Source organism: Phragmites australis, chromosome 22 (assembly GCF_958298935.1).
Source record: "Phragmites australis chromosome 22, lpPhrAust1.1, whole genome shotgun sequence".
NCBI lineage: Eukaryota > Viridiplantae > Streptophyta > Magnoliopsida > Poales > Poaceae > Phragmites > Phragmites australis.
Window position 1 is genome coordinate 2,525,327 of NC_084942.1, and position 20,610 is coordinate 2,545,936.

Sequence of the window (20,610 nt, forward strand, 5' to 3'; positions counted from 1 at the left end):
CCACTTCTTAAAAAAAACTACTCTCAACTAGCTTTTCAGTTTCTAATTTATTTTCTTGAAGCAGGCTCTGTCTTCTTTAAAAAACACTTTTCAACAATCCCGTTTGTTTAAGCTTCTAGCTTCTGACAAAAAAAAAAGCTAAAAATAGAAGTCCAAACAAATATGCCCGAACAGAATTTCGATTTTTTGCTAACTGTTGCTATTGGAATTTGAAAGGCGCATATCAAAGTGGCTAATGAGAGTAGAAAGAAACGGAGTTGGAACAGTGCATCTTCAGCTCCGGGAACAGCAGGAAAGGTCCAGTTTGTTCCTCAAGCATTCGCTGTAATCTGGATCTGTCTTATATGATGATCTTGTAGGTTAAGGTTGCAAATGATCTAGTCTCCAGCAAATAATGCACGGCCCAAAGTTGCATATCGGGGACATGAATACAAGCCAAATCTCGTCAGATTTACCCTGAAACTGGCGATCGGGAACAGGGCAACTTGGCATGATCACACAGAATGAAATTCAGACGGAGGCTATCAACCCTGCTGCGGTCAGCCCATCCATCCCCGCTCGGGAATGGGATATCCTGACTTGGATCCAAATCCTTCGATTTCACCGGAGTGAAGTCAGAGATGAACAATATTTTTGAGAGAAGCTACAGGGATTTGAATTTATTTAATGTAGCGTACGGTAAAATAGGTAATATTACTGTACATAAAATATTGTATTGTTACTGTACCAATACTGTACTATCAAATATGATCCGCCTACCTCACATTCAACGGCCCACAGCAATTTAAAGTCATCAGACTTCACCAGATCCCTGGCTTCACCCCCGCTCGCGGGAAAGTAGAGCGCACACGGCATCTCCTCGCAAATCTCAAAACCCACGGCCACAAGCACATCCATTTCTTTATTTTTATTCCAGCCGTTTGACAAATAGAGACGGAGATAAGATAAGAAAATAAGGTGAGAAATCTAAACCCTTCATTCTTTCTCTTTTATATCTCAACTCTTCATTTTTTCTAGACTCATAATCCAATCTCTCTCCCTATTTTCTATTGTCCAAACGAGTAGGAAGAGGGTAAAAAAAAGAGAGAAGAAGCCCAAATCACACCACACCCAACCCTCCCTCCCCCGAATTCCGGAACCTCCTCCTGCTCCACCTTGAACCCCTAATCCCCTCCCATCCCGATGGCCGACGACGCCGCGCCGTTCGCGTCCCCTATCTCGCCGCTCCCGCCCGCAATGCAGCCTCCCTCCGATCCCTCTCCGCCCGCCGATACCCCAGCCTCCTCCGACGCCACCCTCGCCGCAGCCGCCGCCCAAACCCCAAGCCTCCCCGACACCCCCGCCTCCGCAGATCCCGACACCCCCTTCTCCGACGCCATGCCCGCCGACGCCTCTGACGCTGACGTTTCCGCCCTCGCACCACCCGATGCCCCCGGCGACGGCGAAGACGACGGGATCAACGCCTCGGGCGCCAGGAAGCACATGACGCTCGCGCCGCCGGCTCCGCCCAGCAAAAAGTCCAAGAAGAAAGGCGGAAACAGCGTCTGGACCAGGCCCGCCTCCCGCAAGGGCAAGAAGAAGGCTAGGCAGCCGGGTGGCCTCGCCCCCGGCGGCGGCGCTACCGGCGCCCACCCCAGGCCCAGCGTCGGCGGCGAGGAGGAGTTCCTCCTCGTCCCCGCGCCCCGCCTCGCTGCCGAGCGCTCCGACGACGCGGCCGGCCTGCCCGTGCTCCTCTCCCGCGTCTTCAAGTCCGAAAAAATCGAGCTTTCGGAAGACCGCCTCACCGCCGGCAGCACCAAGGGCTACCGCATGGTGCGCGCCACCCGCGGGGTCGCGGCGGGCGCCTGGTACTTCGAGGTCAAGGTCATGCACCTCGGCCCCACTGGCCACACCCGCCTTGGCTGGGCGACCAACAGGGCTGACCTCCAGACACCAGTAGGGTATGACGCCTATGGTTTTGGGTACCGGGACATCGATGGTGCCAAGGTGCACAAGGCTTGGAGGGACAAGTACGCAGATGAAGGGTACGGCGAAGGGGATGTACTCGGGTTCTACATTTCTCTGCCTGATGGGGAGCGGTATGAGCCCAAGCAACCGGACCTGATTCAGTACAAGGGAATGCCTTTTCACGTGCAAGTTCCTAAGGAGGAGCAGAAGACGCTGGATCCTGTTCCCGGTGAGTCCTTTTAATTGCTGTGTGTAATGATAGATTGCAGTGCCAACTTAACAACACATGCCATTGTTACAAAAGAAATGGATATGAACTAGCTATTTTACAAATTGGATGCTGTAGCTTTATAAAATAGCTAAGGTACATTGTATCTCATGATGTCGGCTCTGCATCCGCCACTGATGATATGGTTTCAGGATAACAAATTCAAGAAAAAATGCCTTATCAGTTATGCAACAAATAATTAGGACTGAGGAAAGTTTATAAATCATATGCAGAAATTGTGTATGTATGCTGAGATATGCAATTAAAAATGTTCTGTTAATCAAGCTCTCGTCAGTCCTTTGTACATCCTTGTATTGCTCGTGCTTCACGAGTGTGTTGGTAGATACCCTCGTTCTTCTTTGGTTTCGGGGTGTCATGGTGTTTCCCCCATTCACCACTTACGCAAATTCCTCATCCCTCTTTAGACACTATAGAGGGTGCTTAAATGTGTCTGAAGTCACTATATCTCCATGGCACACACTAGATAGTAGTTCCTGGTATTCATCTTGTAATTATTTCCAAAACCTAAACCAAAGTGTCCTGCATAAATAAATCCAACCAGTCATTTATTTTCATCTGAATTATGGAGGCAATTAGTGCAGAGACACATAGGTGTTTTGTGCAGAGGCACGTTATAAGTCAAAACATAAAAAGGAAAGCAAGCAGCAGCATATGTTGTCAAGTGATGCTGTCCTGAAAGCAGCATTGAAAGTTTATACAATTTTCTTATATAGATGCTATAGTTAGAATAACTTAATTAATTTTCCACTAAATCGAAGACAAGAGACAGCTCTATTATGTAGCTAAATAGAGCCCCATTGTTTTCTCTTCAGTACCATGTACTCCTCTGTTTAGAGAAGGGCATGAGTATATATTTTTCGTTGAGAGTAGAGTGAAGAAATGTATATTTTTCAGGATTGTGTACTCTTAACTCTTAGCATCAAGGTACATAGCTGCCAAGATTCTCAAATCAAGAAAAAGGAACTGACCAAAAGAAAGCCCCTCCAACATTCTACTTCTGGAAAGAAATGCAAACTTTGTTAACTTAAATAAACTTCATATACTACAAAGAAAGGATGTCAATGAGCTACTGTGAAACCGGTAGAACGTAAGGAATAAAATACATAATATCTATTGTATTGCCTGAAATGATCCTGTTGCAATCTTGCTACACGCCCTTTCTTCTTCTGTTCTGCACTCCCCAAGTTGTCATCACCCTTCCCACAACACCAAAGCTGCTTGGGGCTTTCTTTTGTCTAGCCTGTTGTTATGTGCAATAATAGCAGTAGTGATATTCCTGGTTCTGGAATGCTAATTGAAAAGGTTATGATATTGTGGTATTAACTTTTCATCTGGGATGTTTCATGTACTTTCATTGTAGAACCTTTGTATCTTGTAGTTGCTTCCATGCATAAGAAGGTGCATCTTCAATATTTATTTTCTTGTTAGTATGTTGTAGTAGCTTCCATACATGAATAAGGTGCATCGTTAATATTTACTTTTGTATAGTGAAGTCAGAAATCCCAACGGTTATGATTGAGAGGTTTTAGTTACCCATTAGTGCTAAAACGTTCCGATGTTGGGTGTTCAATATGAATACTGTAAGTCTGTAACTGATGTACCTCTTTATTTTCTGTCAGATTACACTATGTCCTGCATGCATGAATAAAAAAATGTATTTTCTTATTGTTTTTGTATACAGGAATCATGCATCCCAACAATGGTTCTTTTACACTTATGGATTCGTAGTTTCTATGATCCATTGTTTTATTTGTTCAGACAATTTAAATATTTCATGGTTCTTGCATATGCAGAGAGTGTGATTTGTTACTTCAAGAATGGGGTATGCCAAGGCATTGCCTTCAAGGACATTCCTGGAGGGAGGTACTACCCAGCTGCATCAATGTATACGCTACCTAACGAGCCAAACTGTGTAGTCAAATTCAACTTTGGGCCAGATTTCGTGTTTTTTCCACAAGATTTTGGTGGCCTTCCAGTCCCTCAACCAATGAGCGAGGTGCCCCATCAGGCCTACGAACTGAAGAACGAGCAGCCTGCTGAAAATGGTGTTGCTGAAAAAACTAGTTAGTGTAATTAGCGTGCTGTTTTAGCTATGTCAAATACACTCTAACAGCAAACAGACCGATTGCTAATGATCATGGTGAAGATGACTGCTGGAGTTATTATATCTGGCTAGATTGTATGCTTATGTTGTTACCAAATGGGTTCCATCTTCCCCGTCCTTGGCGGGGTGATGAAGTTATTGCAGTCCTGCTGATTGTAGATGGTTTTGACTTCTAAAGGCAACTAGACGGTGTCATGTGGCATGCTGGGAGGAGAGTGATGGGAGGTGGTGTTCTGGTGGAGTGAGGTTTATGCTGGGAGTTTTTCACCTGTTCAAGAAGGATGTGGATAGTCTGAAAAGTATCTGCGTGTAAATTTGCTTCTTTTGTTCACTAACGATTGAGTAATTCAAATGGCCATTGCCAATATCTCTCTTTAACTGTGAAATCTAGTTGGTTTCCTTTTGAATTGCATACAATGTGATTAACAGAATTACGTAGATGTTCCTTCAATTTATTATTATGCCATCTACTTATAAGGTTGAATGAGCACTTCGATTAATGGAGTGTTATCATTTGTTTGTTACGAAGGTCTACACCAAGTAACAGAAACTGGTCATGCAGTAACTAAAACTGAAGCCCCAAAAAAAATGAAAGGAAATGGAGAAATGTAGCTTTCATACAGGAGCAGAGCACGTATTACATCGAGTATTCTTATTCCAATTCTGATCAAACAAAGTTCCATCTAGTAGTTTACTTGCAGAACACAGTAATGTTTCCTTTAGACTAAGAGAATCGCCTAAAATAATGTAATATCTCGTATTGTAGCTAGTTGTCTTGTGGAGGTCTTCTCAAAGTCTGGCCTACATTTTCATATGGCACCAAAAATTAGCTTTACCTTCCGCTCAAATGTCAAACAAAATAAAGAATGTTACAACCCCAAAAGCAAAGAGAAGGCAAGAAAACTAACATGCTGAAAATGTTTTAGAAGTGAAGACTTTGCAGAATCTTTTGTTGGCAAAAAACTAAATGATGAAATAGACAGATAAATCTGTCTTAGTACAATGCTAGTTCCATTCGTGTGAAGTTAACTGAAGACCCTAACAGGTGAAATATAAAGCGAACTGGATAGGAACGGGCTTACCCCAGTCGCCCCCTAGGATTGGCAAGGAAGTTTGTTCAATTTCCCTCCTAATCCAAGGGAATAATTCCTAATATCCCTCTATCCAAGCATGCCCTAATGAAATATAAATGATTAGAGTACATAATATAAGTGATTGCAGTACATAAGTGTTAATTACATTTAGAAAGAGGTCCATCACACGAGACATGGCTCCTGTAATGGAAGACTATCTATCCCGGTACAACAATGCCCATACAAATAAAAGAAAACATAAAATTGGAACCGCAGCTGCCTCTTCTGGCGTCTTCATGTTTTAGAAAACAAATACAATAGCCATCTTGATCATACAGGTAGCAAGTTAAAGTGTTCTCTTTGCTATGGGTGGAAGACATGGGAACCCTGTTCTACATAATTTATGGTTAAGTGGTGAATATTTGGACAGCTAGATGCCTCTATATACAACAGTGCGACAACCTCAACTTGAGTGCCATTTAACTTTTAGGTAGCTAAAATCCATAACGTTTTCCACTCTGCTCAACGCCGCTTATCGATGCTCCAACACCGACTTCATGCTAGGCTCATTCCTTTTACGTGCCATTTTCTGGGAGATGTTCTTCCATTTCAATTCAAACTCACAGGCTGCAAAAGGATAGTTTTATAAATAAGACATCTTGCTTATTGGTTCAAAGTACTCAAATAATGAAATGGACATTTCCTTTTTTATGCAGAATTGCAGATGCTGGTAAGTACAACAAGCTGTATATTACATTCAGAAACATTTATGGATTCAAGGATTCCAACTTCTTGGTGATATTAACATTTTTCTTTGTGAAAAGAGGGGAACAAAATTTAAACACGAGGTGTCAAAGGATAAATTACCTACAATCATTAAGCAAATTACCATTACACTAAGTAAAATAAGAGAACTAGAGAAGATAGGTGAACTATTGTCATGTTGCTTCTCTGTTTGGTATGGTAAGATAAACATAGCTACATAGTGTACTGAAAGTCTCAACTAACAGAAAGATATTAGTACCAAGTACCAACATAGTTCCAACTTCCAATATAATGTAGCTTAGTAACTCTTATTCCAAGCTAAATAGCTATAGAGTAAAGTTGTATACACAAACTAGATCATGGTGTGCGATTGTTCGATTATAGTAGCATCTCACCCAAACTCTGAAGTTATAGCCTGAAAAGTGATAGTACTCATTGCTAACCTTCGCTTCTGTTGACGAAGTGATAGTACTCATTGCTAACCTTCGCTTCTGTTGACGAAGCTATAAGGTAGACGCATTCTTCTTCGCGGCCTCCGCCAAAGGACCCCAGACGCTACAGATAGATTCTCGCTAAACCCGCACACGCGTACGTACCCCTAACTAATAGGGACAATCCCCGGTGAGGCTCGTGGGTCCATACCAAAGATGAACCCACCACCTGTCGTCCCTACCATACTAGGAGCGGGCCAACCGAGCTACCACCGGGTCCTCATTGCAATTACCACGTTGAGCAGTTGCACGAGGATGGAAAACGTGTTTACGAATGAACTGAGCATGCTTCGCACGTGCTGGGTTATGCTGCACGTGTAAAATGGCTAGCTAGCAAGGCAACTCCCTGAAGCTGCTCCGGCCATCAGAAAAGGAAAAGAGGATTGAAGAATTAGGCGGTAGGGAGAGCAAATTAAAGGCTTTCCAAGTATGGAAATGGAATGCAAGCTCACTCCATCGAGGATAATTAGGCGCTAATTGCCTCGTGCTGGCGTTTTCAGTGACAAGCAACAAGCCAACAATACATATTGGAAATGCCCAATTCTGATCGGGTTTGCAGAAGATGACAGACGAACGGTGATTCTCAGCCTCTCCCTCGTCTGGGACAACATTGGCTCAAGAAACTGAGCTCGATCCATCTCAAGCGTGTGGCTGCTTTTTTTCGAGCTTTCGGTGGTGCTGTACTCTGATATAATTTTTCTTTTGCAGCATTCAGTCTGTGCACAGTAGTTGTACTCCGTGATTCAACTGAACTCCTCAGTGTTACTTAGACATTGATACTAGTATTAGAATCCGACTCGGATTCGAGTGTCTGATTCGGTAAAGAAAAATTGAACACGTGAAATACAATTTGAAATTCAACTCGGATTTGGGATGTTCGATTCGGTAAAAAAAAATTGAACACTGTGTTATGTAACACTGGAACTCTTGCTAGGGAGACTGTTTCTTCAAACTCTTAGCCCGACTGGTATTTCTGAGCGAGACACGATGGTAAAATATCATGGAGTGGGGCATGTGGCCGTCAAACCATATTTTGATCTTTGACGAAAGTTAACCCATAAATTAAAGTGCAGCATGATTTTATTTCGAGATTAAGTTATCATTAACGGTTAATTAACAATTGTGCCTATGATTGGAGGGCTAAACGCATAATGGTTAGGTCCAAATCAAATTAGCGCTATATAAAGAGAGGGTCGCCCTGCTATCACCTAATCTCGTCATTAAGTGGTAAGCTAAAACCTTAACTATACCTCTGTCTCCAAAACCAATCTGGAGGCGCTTTGACTGATCTGAAGGCCATCCACATTGCCTGGGCTTCCAGGACAGTCATCAAGCATCTACACCGACTAGGAGAGAATGGCGTCACCAAATTCAGGTTCTAACCCTTAATGACAGCTTGATCCCTTAATTAAGTCATGCTACACTTTGGATTATGGGTTGACTTTAGTTAAAGATCGCATTATAGTCTAATATGGTCTCGACAAGCAGGCACGGTTAATAGGTGAGAAGCTGCGAACTTAGGTAGCCCCCGAGGTAAAGCAAAGTAGGAACTGGGAATGGGAAAAAAAAAGTAGTTAGATCTTGGTGATTTGGTATTTTTTTTCCACAGTTTCGGTGATCATTTTTGCTCACCCTGTTGGTTTTTCTCCAGGCTTTCAGGCTTCCTTTTAGCTTCTTCCTTCCACTCATGCACAAAAGAAGCTGGGGAGGCTGTCTCATCATATGATCTTCACTTTATATAAGCGTTCATATGATGTTTTTAGTGAAATAAGTGAACTTTAATATATATCACGTTCTGATTTTCTGCATCTTAGAAAAGGATCTGAGTCTAGTTTAGTTAGTTGAGGATGTAGATGTACACATAAACCATTTAAATTGGAGTTTTCTTGATGTGAATTTGGTGCTTATTTTTTTAAAAAAATTGCTATGTGTAATGTCTTACTCTGCTAAGGAAATACTGGCAATATTGTGACACATAATAATACAGTACTACAGCATGTCAACAAGCTGATGGTAGTCCACTACTGCAAAGATAAAGGACACTCCTGTTCTTATTCTTGCATTTGTCAGTACGTTCGTGTAACACCCTACTTTACAACTAAGCCTATTTATAAGAAAATAGAAAATTTTGGCAGCATATCCTCTATAAAGAGGTATAACTGACCAAAAGAAAGATCACAGGCAGATAAAAACAGATATGACCAGCACATATATAGAAACCGTCAGGACACTACCAGCGTCTACCACAACATAAACAAAAAACAAACGACAGACCACCACAAGCACATTTTCTAACCACCGGTTGAGTTATCAACATCGTGTTGAGGTAGCATGTGTGCAACTACCCAGATCCAACCCTAAAATGCACGTCAGCAGCTAAACATACCTGTAAAAGATTTAACAGGGGGTGAGACGAGCTCAACAAGTAACAGCTATGAATATAAACACATCTCACTTAGTTTAAAAGCATTTGGGAATAAAATATTCTTCTCACATCAACAAGAAAAACACATGGTTTTAAGGAGATCATCATTTCAGAATATTTGTCGAGAAAGTAACGACAAACTTCAACCCAGTCTCCCACAAAAAATATGGCATTCAACTCCCAAAATTCTAAATTCTCCAAATATCATAAAAAAATATATGAATGCCATGATGCAACTCCATTTGAGAGCTGGACGATACCAACATCTCATGCAACTCCATGTACTGGTACGAATCACGCGCGATGGCAGTGATCGGCCTTTTATCACCATATGAAGTGCATAAATGCATATGCATGCATGTGAATTAACGTCAATTTCTTATTCCTTTTTGAATGGCTCATGATAAAAAAACCACAACTGATTCATGAAGACAAAGGTACAATCCAAATCAATAAGAAAAGCATTGATTTAAATAATCGAATGCAACGTCATCCATGATTTAAATGGATTAGAAAAGAAAACCATTTACTTCAATTTTATTTGCAAAAGAAGTAAGACATGAATATAAACATAGCACGGAACCACACCCCCACGTTACTACCCAAAAGCGACGAAGGAAAAATCGATCACGGACGCCCAGAAGAGGTACCACCTGTACAGGTATATTATTAGCACTACAACACATTTAAAACACATAAAATATGAAGCATCAACCCTACGTCTGAAAACGTCGCATATACGCCTATATTTCGGACAACCGAACAGAAACTGTATCACATAAAATGATACACTATTTCTAATTCAGAGTCGAACCAAAATTCTCATTAATTAGACTTCGCTTCGATGAATTGAATACTTCGACTCGGATGTCGCATCTTCGAATCAATAACGATTATCAAAACGAATCAAACTATTGATCACATGAAATGATACGACACGAATTGCTTGATTTGATTTAATCCAACCACAAACGTCCAGAAATTACCGAGAATTCGCCTTCGAAAGATTGACGACGAATCCGACGAAATTCCGAAATTTCCAACTTTTCCTTTTTCTTCTCTTTTTTTTTTTCCAGAAATTCAGTATTACAGTTCGCACACAAAAAATATCTATATTCTCTTAACTAATTCGAAAACTCTGATTAGTAGTACAAGTTGAAACGTCTATTCGTACAAAACAGACAAAGAGGTTAGTGCAACCGATTAATTAAGAGCGTACGGCCGAGTAGAGTAATTTAATTAGTTTAGCCAACGAAGTGAATAAGGTTGTGTTTGGTTGGATTTTTCCTGCCTTCTTCTTATCAGAAGTTAGAAATCTAACCAAACGGAAGATTGTTGAGTTATTTTTTGAAAAACTGATTTTTGAGAGAATGAATTAAAAGCTAAGGAGCAATCTGAGATAAGCTTTTCTGATTTTTAGTGTGCTGAGAAGCTAAAAATTTATTACAAAAACCAATAATAAAAAATCATCAGCCAGAAACCAAAACAATAAACCAGTTTTTCAGTTCAAAAACCAAAAACATCAGCCTAACCAAACATACACTAAGTCAGAACAAACATATTTGCTGAAAAATGGTTTCTAAAGAAGACAGAAGTCTGTTTCTAATAAATGAACTAGAAATTGAGAAGCTAGCTGAGAATAGTTTTTTTTAAGAAGTTATGTGCTGAGAAGCCAAAAATTTATTATAAAAACCAATAATCTACTTAAAAACATCTTTAAAAAATAAAAAACACAACTTAAAAAAAAAACAAAAATAAAAGCTCGAACAAACAAGCCTAAGACAAATTATGCCATGTGCTAGCTTGGCCAAGCCTTGCCATTGCATCTGGATCTGGTTGTTTGATCAGTGAACCTCGAGCGCCTATCGATTGAATAACCTAAAATTATTCGTTAATTAATAACCCCCATAGTGTGTGTGGACGCTATAGTTTAATGCATGACATGCGTGCAGACTCTGTGTAAACAATGGCGCCTACTACCTCGGCATTGAGGTGAGTCAGGTGAAGGTGGTATCGCGCTCTGCCAAAACACTTATGCTAGCAAGCTCCTAGAGAGGAGCAGCATGGAGGGTGCAACCCATGTCATGTGTCGTTGGAGGAGTGGTTGAAACTCTCCAAGGCAAGCATGGCACCACCAGTTGACGCGACGTACTACCGGAGCATTGTAGGTGGTCTGCGCTATCTGATGCACACACGATCGAACATCACGTTCGCTGTGGGGTATGTCAACCAATACATGGAGGATCTGCGCGAAGATCACTACACAATGGTCAAGCATCTCCTCCGTTACGTGGCTGGTACTCGTGGGTACGGCGTTGTCTATAAGAAGGAAGAAGGGGCCGCACTCGCGATGACAGGGTACAACGACAGTGACATGGTTATCGACCTTGATGGCTGCAAGAGCACGACCGGTGTTCTCTTCCTCCTCAGCCACAATCCCATCTCCCGATAATCGTAGAAGCAGAGAGTGGTCGCACTCTCCACATGCAAAGCAGAGTACATAGCTGCAGCTACAACGACTTACCAGGGAGTTTGGCTCCCTCGATTGCTGCGCGAGTTCACCAATAAAGAGCTCCAAGCACCGACATTGATTGTGGACAACAAGTCTGCCATCTCACTCATCAAGAACCCAGTCCTCCACGACAGGAGAAAGCACATTGACACCTAATATCACTTCATACGTGATTGTGTCACTGGAGGATAGATCGACCTTGAGTTCACTAAATCCGAATGGCAGCTCGCGGACATCCTCACCAAACCACTCGGTCGCGTTCGGTTTTAAGAGCTTCGTGCAAGGATTGGTATGGTCGAGATCAAGAAGACACAATAAGATTAGGGGGAGAATGTTAGAATATAATAACTTGTTGGTGCCAATGTTTTATCTTTTCTTTTGTGTTTTGAGTCAAATGCACGTTACCTTGCTTGCGTCAGGGTCGTGCGAGTAGGTATAGGACTGAAATGTGGGACATGACTTGCGTCATGTCTTGGTGACTTTCGTGCCCCACGTTAGCTGCGACGTGTGATGCAACGTAAGTTGCAGGGCATGGATCGCATGTAAGAGTAGGTCTGTAAGAGTTTATAAATAAGAAGAGGAAGAAAACCGAAAAGTTACGGTGGTTGTGCGGCACAAAAATCTTTCTCTCTCGTATCTGAGTACTTCCTTTGTTCCTCCGACTAGTTTATCAGAGTGATCGTGTGAGTAGTCGCGCATCCACGTGAGTGGTAGTTAGTTCAGCTTGAGTGGTCGAGAACCATTCCTGGAGTGGTCATTCTGTGGTGGCGTGATCGTGAGGAGTGGTCGTGGGTCTCTTTCGGTGTGGTCTTGAGCACACGGAAAAGATCCGAGAGGACGACAGCTTTCACCGCGCCCCAGTTTTTAGCCCATCAGCGCTCGAGTGTGCTGCCTGCAGAGTAAGTATATTTGCTTCCTTTGTTTTCTTGGCTGTGCCTTTTCTAAAGAAGGGGTTTTCATGTACATAGCTGGTTTCTCTCGATCTTCCGTGGAAATAGGGACGTCGAGGTGAACCTGATCATCACATACGCATGCCTGCCATGAGCAGGATATATATGTTCTGCTGGAGAAGATCAAGGTAATATGCCTTTTTTCCTTTCTTCTAGGATTTCTTGGTATTATCCATTGATTTGATCTGCCAAAGACAACTGGCATAAGTATGTTTATTTGGTTTGTTCAAATGGGTAACTATTCCTTCTAGGATAATTTTTTCGAGTGTTCTTCCTGATTATCGGATGAACAGATCAAAGCTACTGCGTGCAGTGAAAGGCATATTTTCAACACTAAACTTTGCTATTAGCATTTCAATATGTCCGTTTTGTACCACAGACCTACAAAACTTAGCGCAGTGCTCCACATCTTATATGCGTAGGCTTTATGTTTTATTCCTTTTCATTCTTACGTCTATATTGTATCCTTATCCAAACAATTTTTCTCTCCTTAATTTCACACAAGGTTCACGCACTGTTTGTGCATGATTTTGTCTTCCTTTATTGGACGTGCTGAGATTGTGAGGTAATTATGCCCCTGTAGAAGCAAAGATTTCAATTGTCTAAACGAAATTGGGATAGGCCTGACTTGATCCATTTAGCATTGACATTTTCTTTTGGAATTTATACTTTTGTGCACCGGTAATTCCTTTCTGGTTCCTATCTTTAGTCATGGTTACCGCAGTCCTAACTCCATGTTTACATGTGCTGGGAAATCGCAGCCTGATTGGCAGCTTATTAAGTTATTGAATATTGTGGCATATCAAGGTGCATAACTTGTCCACCAAGGAGGACGGAATTCTCTTCGCGACTGCCTATATTGCAGATTATTAAGCAATTTTTGCAGCAGAAGACCCTTTGGCAGCCTCCAAGCTGAAATGTCTCTTCTCTTCACTTAGTTGACTAAGTTGTTTCTGTTATTTGTCTTATACAGTACACAATATTGTTCTATGTACTTAGTTACTAATACACCTGGTATCAACTATGCTTTCTACCTTAGAAACTAACTTAATAATCTGCAATATAGGCAGATGCAGACCCAAATATCAGGGCTGATGGAGCAACGCCATTACATATTTCTGCAGATAGTGGAAATATAGAAGTAATCGAATGCTTACTTAAAGCTGGAGGTGACCCAAATACCTGTGATGATGTAAGCTGTATATTTCATGTTAAACTGTTCATTAGACAAGTAGTGTTATACTGAAATGTCAATATTGAGGTTCACGCTATGCATTGACCGGTTTTAAAGATCCATAAGATGCCGTCAATCTTTGGCTCTTACCATGTCAGCTAACATCACATATAACTTGCTGGTCCAGTCGTGCCATAATTTCTTCTATGCTCATATTACAAAGTGTATTAACATTGCAACTTTGGATTGCATTTGTTTAACTGGGTTGAGCAACGGCCTTTCTCTGGCTTTTGTAACTGAACCTCGTGCGCTGAAAGTTAATCTTTTTTGGGGTATCCATGCAGCTCTGTGTTGTACATTGACATATTGTTACATAGTACATGACTCACTATTACTTTGTCCTACAGCCAAGTGAAGCAAACATTTGATTTCCATTTCATTTCATTTCCTTCCTCAGGATGGACTAAAGCCAATATAGGTTGCTGCTTTGAGAAATAACCGTGAAGTTGTGGAACTTCTTTTACCATTAACATCCCCAATTCCAAGTGTTTCAAATTGGAACGTCGATGGAATTATAGAATACACATTGTCTAAAGAGGTTGAGGAAAAGGTGCCACTTAAATCGCCTTTTTTTTTCTAACTATTTTGTGTCCTCATAGGTTCCTTAAACCTCTTACATTACAAATTCACTTCCTCTCCTGACCATTGAATAAATTTTGCAGGCCCAAGTAAACGAAGTTACATCTCTAAAGTCAGCCAGAGCACAACCTGCTGAGGTATGTCATGCTCATATATATTTTTGGTGATAGTCAAGACTTCTATCATCTTAAATAATAATACTCAAGTCATATATGTTTAAATAATGATAGCCTTGATCTAATTGTTGATGTTAACAATTGAATTTTAACAGGCTACGGAGGTTGATGGAAATGCATTTCAGGCTACAGAGTTGGATCCAAATGATGCCGGAGTGCTTTCAAACAGAAGCCTTTGCAGATTCTTTTGACATGGTACAATCATCACTTTGGTTGCTCCAGATTATCAACCTGATAATCTCTTCTGTAGACAAGCGTTTGCTCCAAAGTTTCTTAGACATGGTACCACTTATTTTTTTGGTATTCTCATACATATTCCACCGACAGTATAGCAACAACAACGTCGTGCCGCTTTTCAGTTCAGACACTATAGTAGCAGCAACGAGTAGTCAACGGGGGTTATATAGCGCGCCAATTGGCGCGCCATATTTCGAACGCACTCTGCAGTTCCCATCTAAATAAACAGGAAAAAGATCATGAGATCGGTGAGCTTGCGGTGAAATGAGAGAAAGATGTGGCTTTGTGAAAATAGTTGACTTAGTGCATTCACCTGCAGGTTGGCAGGCTGCAATGCTTTTGTTGTCTGGTTCTAATCAATAACCATGCAGCAAGGCTAACAAGTTTCACCTTCTTGCCACGCTTACAACATTTAGTCTCTGCTGCAAATTGTTATCTCCCCTAACGAAGCTAGCCACATTGTCATGTTGCTGAGCTGTGGTTTAGTTTAGTGCTGAGCTGTGCCATACGTGCATGCTATAACACTTCTTTAATGGATATGGATATTGCCTCAACAATTATTATATTTACCTTAGCCCTTTTGAGATGGCCTATCTATGAACTGGAACAAGATGAGCCCATAACACAAGGAGGCACATCCCTGCATACTGGATCGTATGAGGAAAGGTCAGTCAGATGTGCCTTGCTAGCTGCAATTGTTGTCTATGTGATCCCCTGAATTTTGCTTATAACCTTTCCACTCCAAAGTAGTCTGGTACATCTTTATTCTTCTTGTCCTCACCTGATATACCGTGCCGATAAATGCACAAGAGAAGCATGTTTTGGTTGTTGGGAACTTGGGTCATTTAGGTGATTTGGATTTTAACGCTTGCCTATTGTTGTGATGATAGTATTAGATATGCTTAGATGAGCCATAATTGAAAGTCAGCCGTATGTTGATTCTGTGATTATTTCAAAAATAGAATTTGAGCACTATGTGACCGTCCAGCATTGTATTACATTGCCTGTGATGTTGCATTGAGTTAATCGTAATGAAGAATTTGCTTCTGTGTGCTTTTTCGCTAGTAGTACTTATGACTTGGAACCTGTAAGATTTCACACTGCCATTTGTCTTCAAAACTATGTTGTCCTAATTTTCTGTTCGCTCTCTGTTTTTGCATAGCACTCTGTAATAGATTAAGTTTTGACACACTCTTGTATGCAGGTATATGGAAGCATGCTAAATGTGATGGACATGAGGACTACGGCATGCTTATCAGTGAAAAGGCTCGGAAATATGCCATAATCAAGGAGCTTGACCAGCCAGTTACTTTGAAGGATGGGACAACAGTCCTGCAGTTTGAAGTGAGGCTTCAGAATGGTCTTGAATGTGAAGGTGCCTATCACATCCGTCCTCATGATGCTGGATGGGATGCCAAGGAGTTTGATAATAAGACTCCTTAGACAATCTCCAACCATATTCCTTTCATTTCGTTCCTTTCCCGATTTCTTTCCCTGTTTCTATTCTTTTTATTTTCTCTCATCTACAACAGCTTTTTTTCAAGAGGAATCGCGAAGGAAAAAGAGAGGAAATCTTATTCTGAAGAAAATGATCTTGAGAATCCTACTGTGAAGGGAAACCGTTGGAACGCTGAAGGGAACGAAAATCCCTTCACGACGGGATTTTCGTCTCCGAAGAAAAACCGTTAGGCGTAGCCTTACACTATTATGTTTGGTCCTCACAAGTGCGGGTCAACCAACAAGCTGCATTTCATCATTAAGCACAAGAACCCCAAGACTGGCAAGTATGTTGAACATCACCTCAAATCTCTGCCATCTGTCCTGAATGACAAGCTCTCTCATGTCTACACGGCTGTCTTGAAGCCGGATAACGAGGTGAGAATTTTGATTGATGGAGAGGAAAATAAGAAAGTAAACTTCCTGTCTGCAGATGATTTTGAGCCGGCGCTTATCCCACCCAAGACCATTCCTGACCCTGATGACAAGAAGCCAGATGACTCACTGGGATGGGAGAGCTAAAATCCCTGATCCAGATGCAGTGAAGCCTGGTTACTGGGATGAGGATGCCCCAATGGAAATTGAGGATGAGGAGGCCACCAAGCCTGAAGGATGGTTGGATGATGAGCCTGAGGAAATTGATGATCCAGAGGCCACCAGGCCTGAAGACTGGGATGATGAGGATGGAGAATGGGAGCCTCAAATTTGTTCATCACTCTTTTCATGTTCCAGCTATTGCAGCCAAAATCCAAATTAATACACGGCTTATTACTTCTTGAGGTTTAAATTGAATCATTTCTTTTGTGATACATGTGATGCAGCTAGTACTGACTGATCAATCTGGACTATTGCTAGCAGAGCTATATGAACTGGTTTCCAGAGATGTATGAACTGATTCAAAAACCTCAGTCAATGGAAGAAGGAAGACATCTTGATGAGCCATTGTGAATTCAGTTGGATCAGATTTAGAACTTTGTGCAGAAATGTAAGAAGGAAGGAGATAAGACCCCCCTAGTGAGGTTCTCTGCGAGGTGAAGCAATGATATGAATCGTTGCTTGCTAACCATCGGTGATATTACTGATCACCGATGGTTAGCAAACAACGGTCAATATAGCTCGGTGGCAACGCCACACATCTTTTCTAGTGCTGCCTAACCATTGCCTGCATTTTAGCTAGATAGTCTAATAATAAGGGTTAATTCATATCATTTGCCATAGCAGAAAAAACCTGGTCAAACACCTTAGGCTTTGAGGCCCAGCTCCAGAGAAGCCTAGTTTCTTTAGAGGCTAACATAAACTAAGGGAGAAAGCAGCCCAGTAAATATTATATTAATAACATAACCCCACCAATGAGAAAGATGTACTCAGACATCACAAGTCTGCAGAAACATAAGCAGCTAGTAGTGGCATAGAACAGTTAAAACTGGGGACGCATATCCCGGTATCATCATTACTTAGTTTATGTTAGCCTTCAGAAGCAACGGCTACAATACCGACTCCTACTTAGCCCACCATTGCTCGTAATGATCCAGAAACGAAATGAGCGACCAGGCGACAGTGACTTCAATTTTACAGATGCCAACTTGAAGCATACCATAGCTTCTACCAGCTTTCCTTGGCTCGAAACACACCTCATCCATAACGCTGTTACCATCTTGCCATGCTTTGACAGAAAGCTTCAGCTTTCCATAAACGTCAACAGAAACAACACGACGAGAAAGCTCAATCTGCCCATCACCTGAAACAGGCACGTTCTTATCTCCAGAATCAAGTAGGACGACTTTCTCGTCACCGAAACTTGCACCACCATGTTGTCTCCAGGTACGACGATCACGACCGATGGTAAAGGCAGCAAATTGACCGAGAAAACCATCTGCCCATGACCCATTCACAACTTGAACAAATATTGTGGCCTCCACAGACCAAACAATTTGCCCAAGTGTAAACTCCAGCGTGCTAAGCTTGCTGGTGTAAGCTCTAGAAAACAGGAGTGAATCCATCGTGCCAAAGCATATCAACTCTGCAGCTTGAAAGTTTAAGATTTTATCCTCAGATTCAACAGCGCCCTTCACTTTTAGCATAACTTCAATGGTCACAGGATCCATGACCAAGACGGCACGGGTTGGACCTGTCAGTAGTAAATATGGATCCTGCATGCAACACCAAACTGAAGCGAAACAAGAGGTAGACAATGAGCAGCAAAGTGCATAACATAAATGATGTAGGGTGCACAACACAAAAGATGGGAACAAAATAATAGCTTAATGCGGTAGTGACAAAAAGAATAGGATATTTGCTTTGCGCAAGCCATCAAAAGTCATTAAAGTCTGTCCCATTTAGAGTACTTTTATGCCACTGCCATGCAAACAAACCTGAAACAATTACAGGAAAGGATTCGGAAGAAAATGCCAGAAACCATTATGCACAACAATGTATGTGACACTAGCCTAAAACAGATTGGGGGACAAAATGGGCTCGAGGGGCACGCAACCATTCTAGAGTTCCTAAGGGCACGGTTGGAGTCTAGTAAAAGAATTGTACGTGGTCTTCCCTAGGTCTCCACCTGTACCTGACAACTTACAACTGCTCTCTTATCACAATACCTCCTCTGATCCCAAATATAAGTCTATTAAGACATCGACACAGTCTCCAATATAGCACTTTGAGTAAATAATATCTATACAAATATACTATTTCAAATAGAATGGGTTATATACATTATAAAAGTAATTTCCATGGCAAACCTAGTAACATTAACCTTATGTTGTCAATCCATATGATTTTCAGCTATTAATGGTCAAAGTTAAAAAGATTTGACTTAGGATAAACCTAAATGGGCTTATATTTGGGATCAGAGGTAGTATTACGGATGTAAGAACCTCAGTCAATGTCTCGAATGAGTAATTAGTCAAAGTCCAACACGTGTGCGCCAGTTTGTATTAGTAACTAGCAGAGTCTGACCTGTGTTGTGCTACAAGATGGTTATTTCCATGTGCACATGTCCCTACAATCAAACACATAGATATATGGCGAACTTTTACGGTATGCCTGTCTTTAAGTTGTTCTTCTCGCTTTGTTACACATAGGTTGACCTGTCTACATGATTACAGTGCAAACAAAAGGCACAGCAGCTCCACACCCACATGAGCCATAGTGATTTCCAGAAAGCAGTGAAATCAGGTACAGCAGGCTCTGTTCTATAAGCTCATAAAAGGTTGTCATCGACGGAATTAAATGGATTAACCAAGATGCTAGGGGAGTAACAACGAGCCGGCCATTAACTCTATGCATGCATGGTAGTGACACTTAACAAGGGCATTCGGTTGCACGGGGAAGTTGGTAGAAGATTATAAGCTGTGTTAGGTAGCAAAGCAAGAAACAACCAAAACAATGAATGACAAGTAAGAAACACTATGAACCTCTTCAGTGAGGGCTTGGCAGTTATCCCTTGTGCGGCTGAAGATGATGTTGCGCCTTGGTTCAATGGAGTCGCGTATAGCAATCACACCGAATACATCGAGCGGAAACTGTAAGCCCCCCCTTATTCCTGTAATCTTAGCTGAAAAGACCTGTAGACTATCGCAAAGGTCGAGCTCATGCTGCGGCGCAGGATTATCGGTGAGAAGCATGGAAGGAATGTGCGCTGCACATAGTTGCAGGAGATTTCAGATGAGTCATCAAGTCCAATAGCAGCAGCAGTAATAATAATAGCAAGAACATGACAAGAATTAACATATGTGCTGGCATCGCATCCCAGCTATAGTTGCTTACCGGTCCTACCACATCTATGTATCTACTAGGAGGATTTAACAAACATCAGAGTACAGTAGCAATAGTATCATCTAGAGCTGATGGAGAGAACAATCCTTAATTCGCTATATAGCAGTATTAGGAAGTAGCAATCGATCCAGATGCAAAACATTACTACTTTTTTTTTGAGAGACAACATTACTACTTAATTACAGAGAATTAACCGAATCAAAGCAAACCCTAGTTACGGTTTAGATGCAGACAAATACTAATCGAGAACTCACTGGTCTCCTCGAATGAACCGAAGACGGCGGACCATAGCTCGATCCAGTGATTGCGAAACTTCTCAGCCTGCAGGGCTTCATCGTCCGATTGCGAATCCATCTCTTCATCCCCCTCCTTCTCCAACTGCGCCTTCGCCGCTTCCACAAACGTATTCTTCCACTTGGCCTTCGCTTCCTCATTGGTCCTCGACATCTCCAAACGCTTCCCCTTGTCCGCGTCAAGACGTTTCTGGATCGCCGCCGACGCTCTGGTTCTGGGAAGGAAACCGTAGATCTGGTTCTCCGTGGCCAAACCAT

The 20,610-nt window shown here is 41.8% G+C and overlaps 2 protein-coding genes, 1 long non-coding RNA gene and 1 pseudogene across 3 annotated transcripts; 3 read left to right on the forward strand and 1 right to left on the reverse strand.

Annotated features, from left to right (window-relative positions):
• The first annotated feature begins 1,069 nt into the window (after window positions 1-1,069).
• LOC133905282 (protein TRAUCO-like) lies at window positions 1,070-4,712 on the forward strand. Its single transcript, XM_062347039.1, has 2 exons — window positions 1,070-2,176; window positions 4,030-4,712. Exons 1-2 carry the CDS (start codon window positions 1,183-1,185, stop codon window positions 4,302-4,304), a joined length of 1,269 nt encoding a protein of 422 aa, XP_062203023.1. The 5' UTR covers window positions 1,070-1,182; the 3' UTR covers window positions 4,305-4,712.
• Window positions 4,713-12,469: 7,757 nt separating this feature from the next.
• On the forward strand, window positions 12,470-16,151 carry LOC133905120 (uncharacterized). The gene is made up of 7 exons (XR_009907552.1): window positions 12,470-12,505; window positions 12,575-13,475; window positions 13,623-13,748; window positions 14,188-14,340; window positions 14,453-14,506; window positions 14,641-15,448; window positions 15,987-16,151. It is a non-coding gene; the product is annotated as an uncharacterized LOC133905120 (long non-coding RNA).
• A 37-nt stretch (window positions 16,152-16,188) lies between these two features.
• LOC133905378 (calnexin homolog 1-like) lies at window positions 16,189-17,110 on the forward strand (annotated as a pseudogene).
• A 352-nt stretch (window positions 17,111-17,462) lies between these two features.
• On the reverse strand, window positions 17,463-20,610 carry LOC133904799 (uncharacterized). Its single transcript, XM_062346353.1, has 3 exons — window positions 20,314-20,610; window positions 19,699-19,922; window positions 17,463-18,429 (listed from the first exon to the last, which is right to left on the reverse strand). The coding sequence occupies exons 1-3, from the start codon at window positions 20,504-20,506 to the stop codon at window positions 17,779-17,781; spliced, it is 1,068 nt and encodes a 355-aa protein (XP_062202337.1). The 5' UTR covers window positions 20,507-20,610; the 3' UTR covers window positions 17,463-17,778.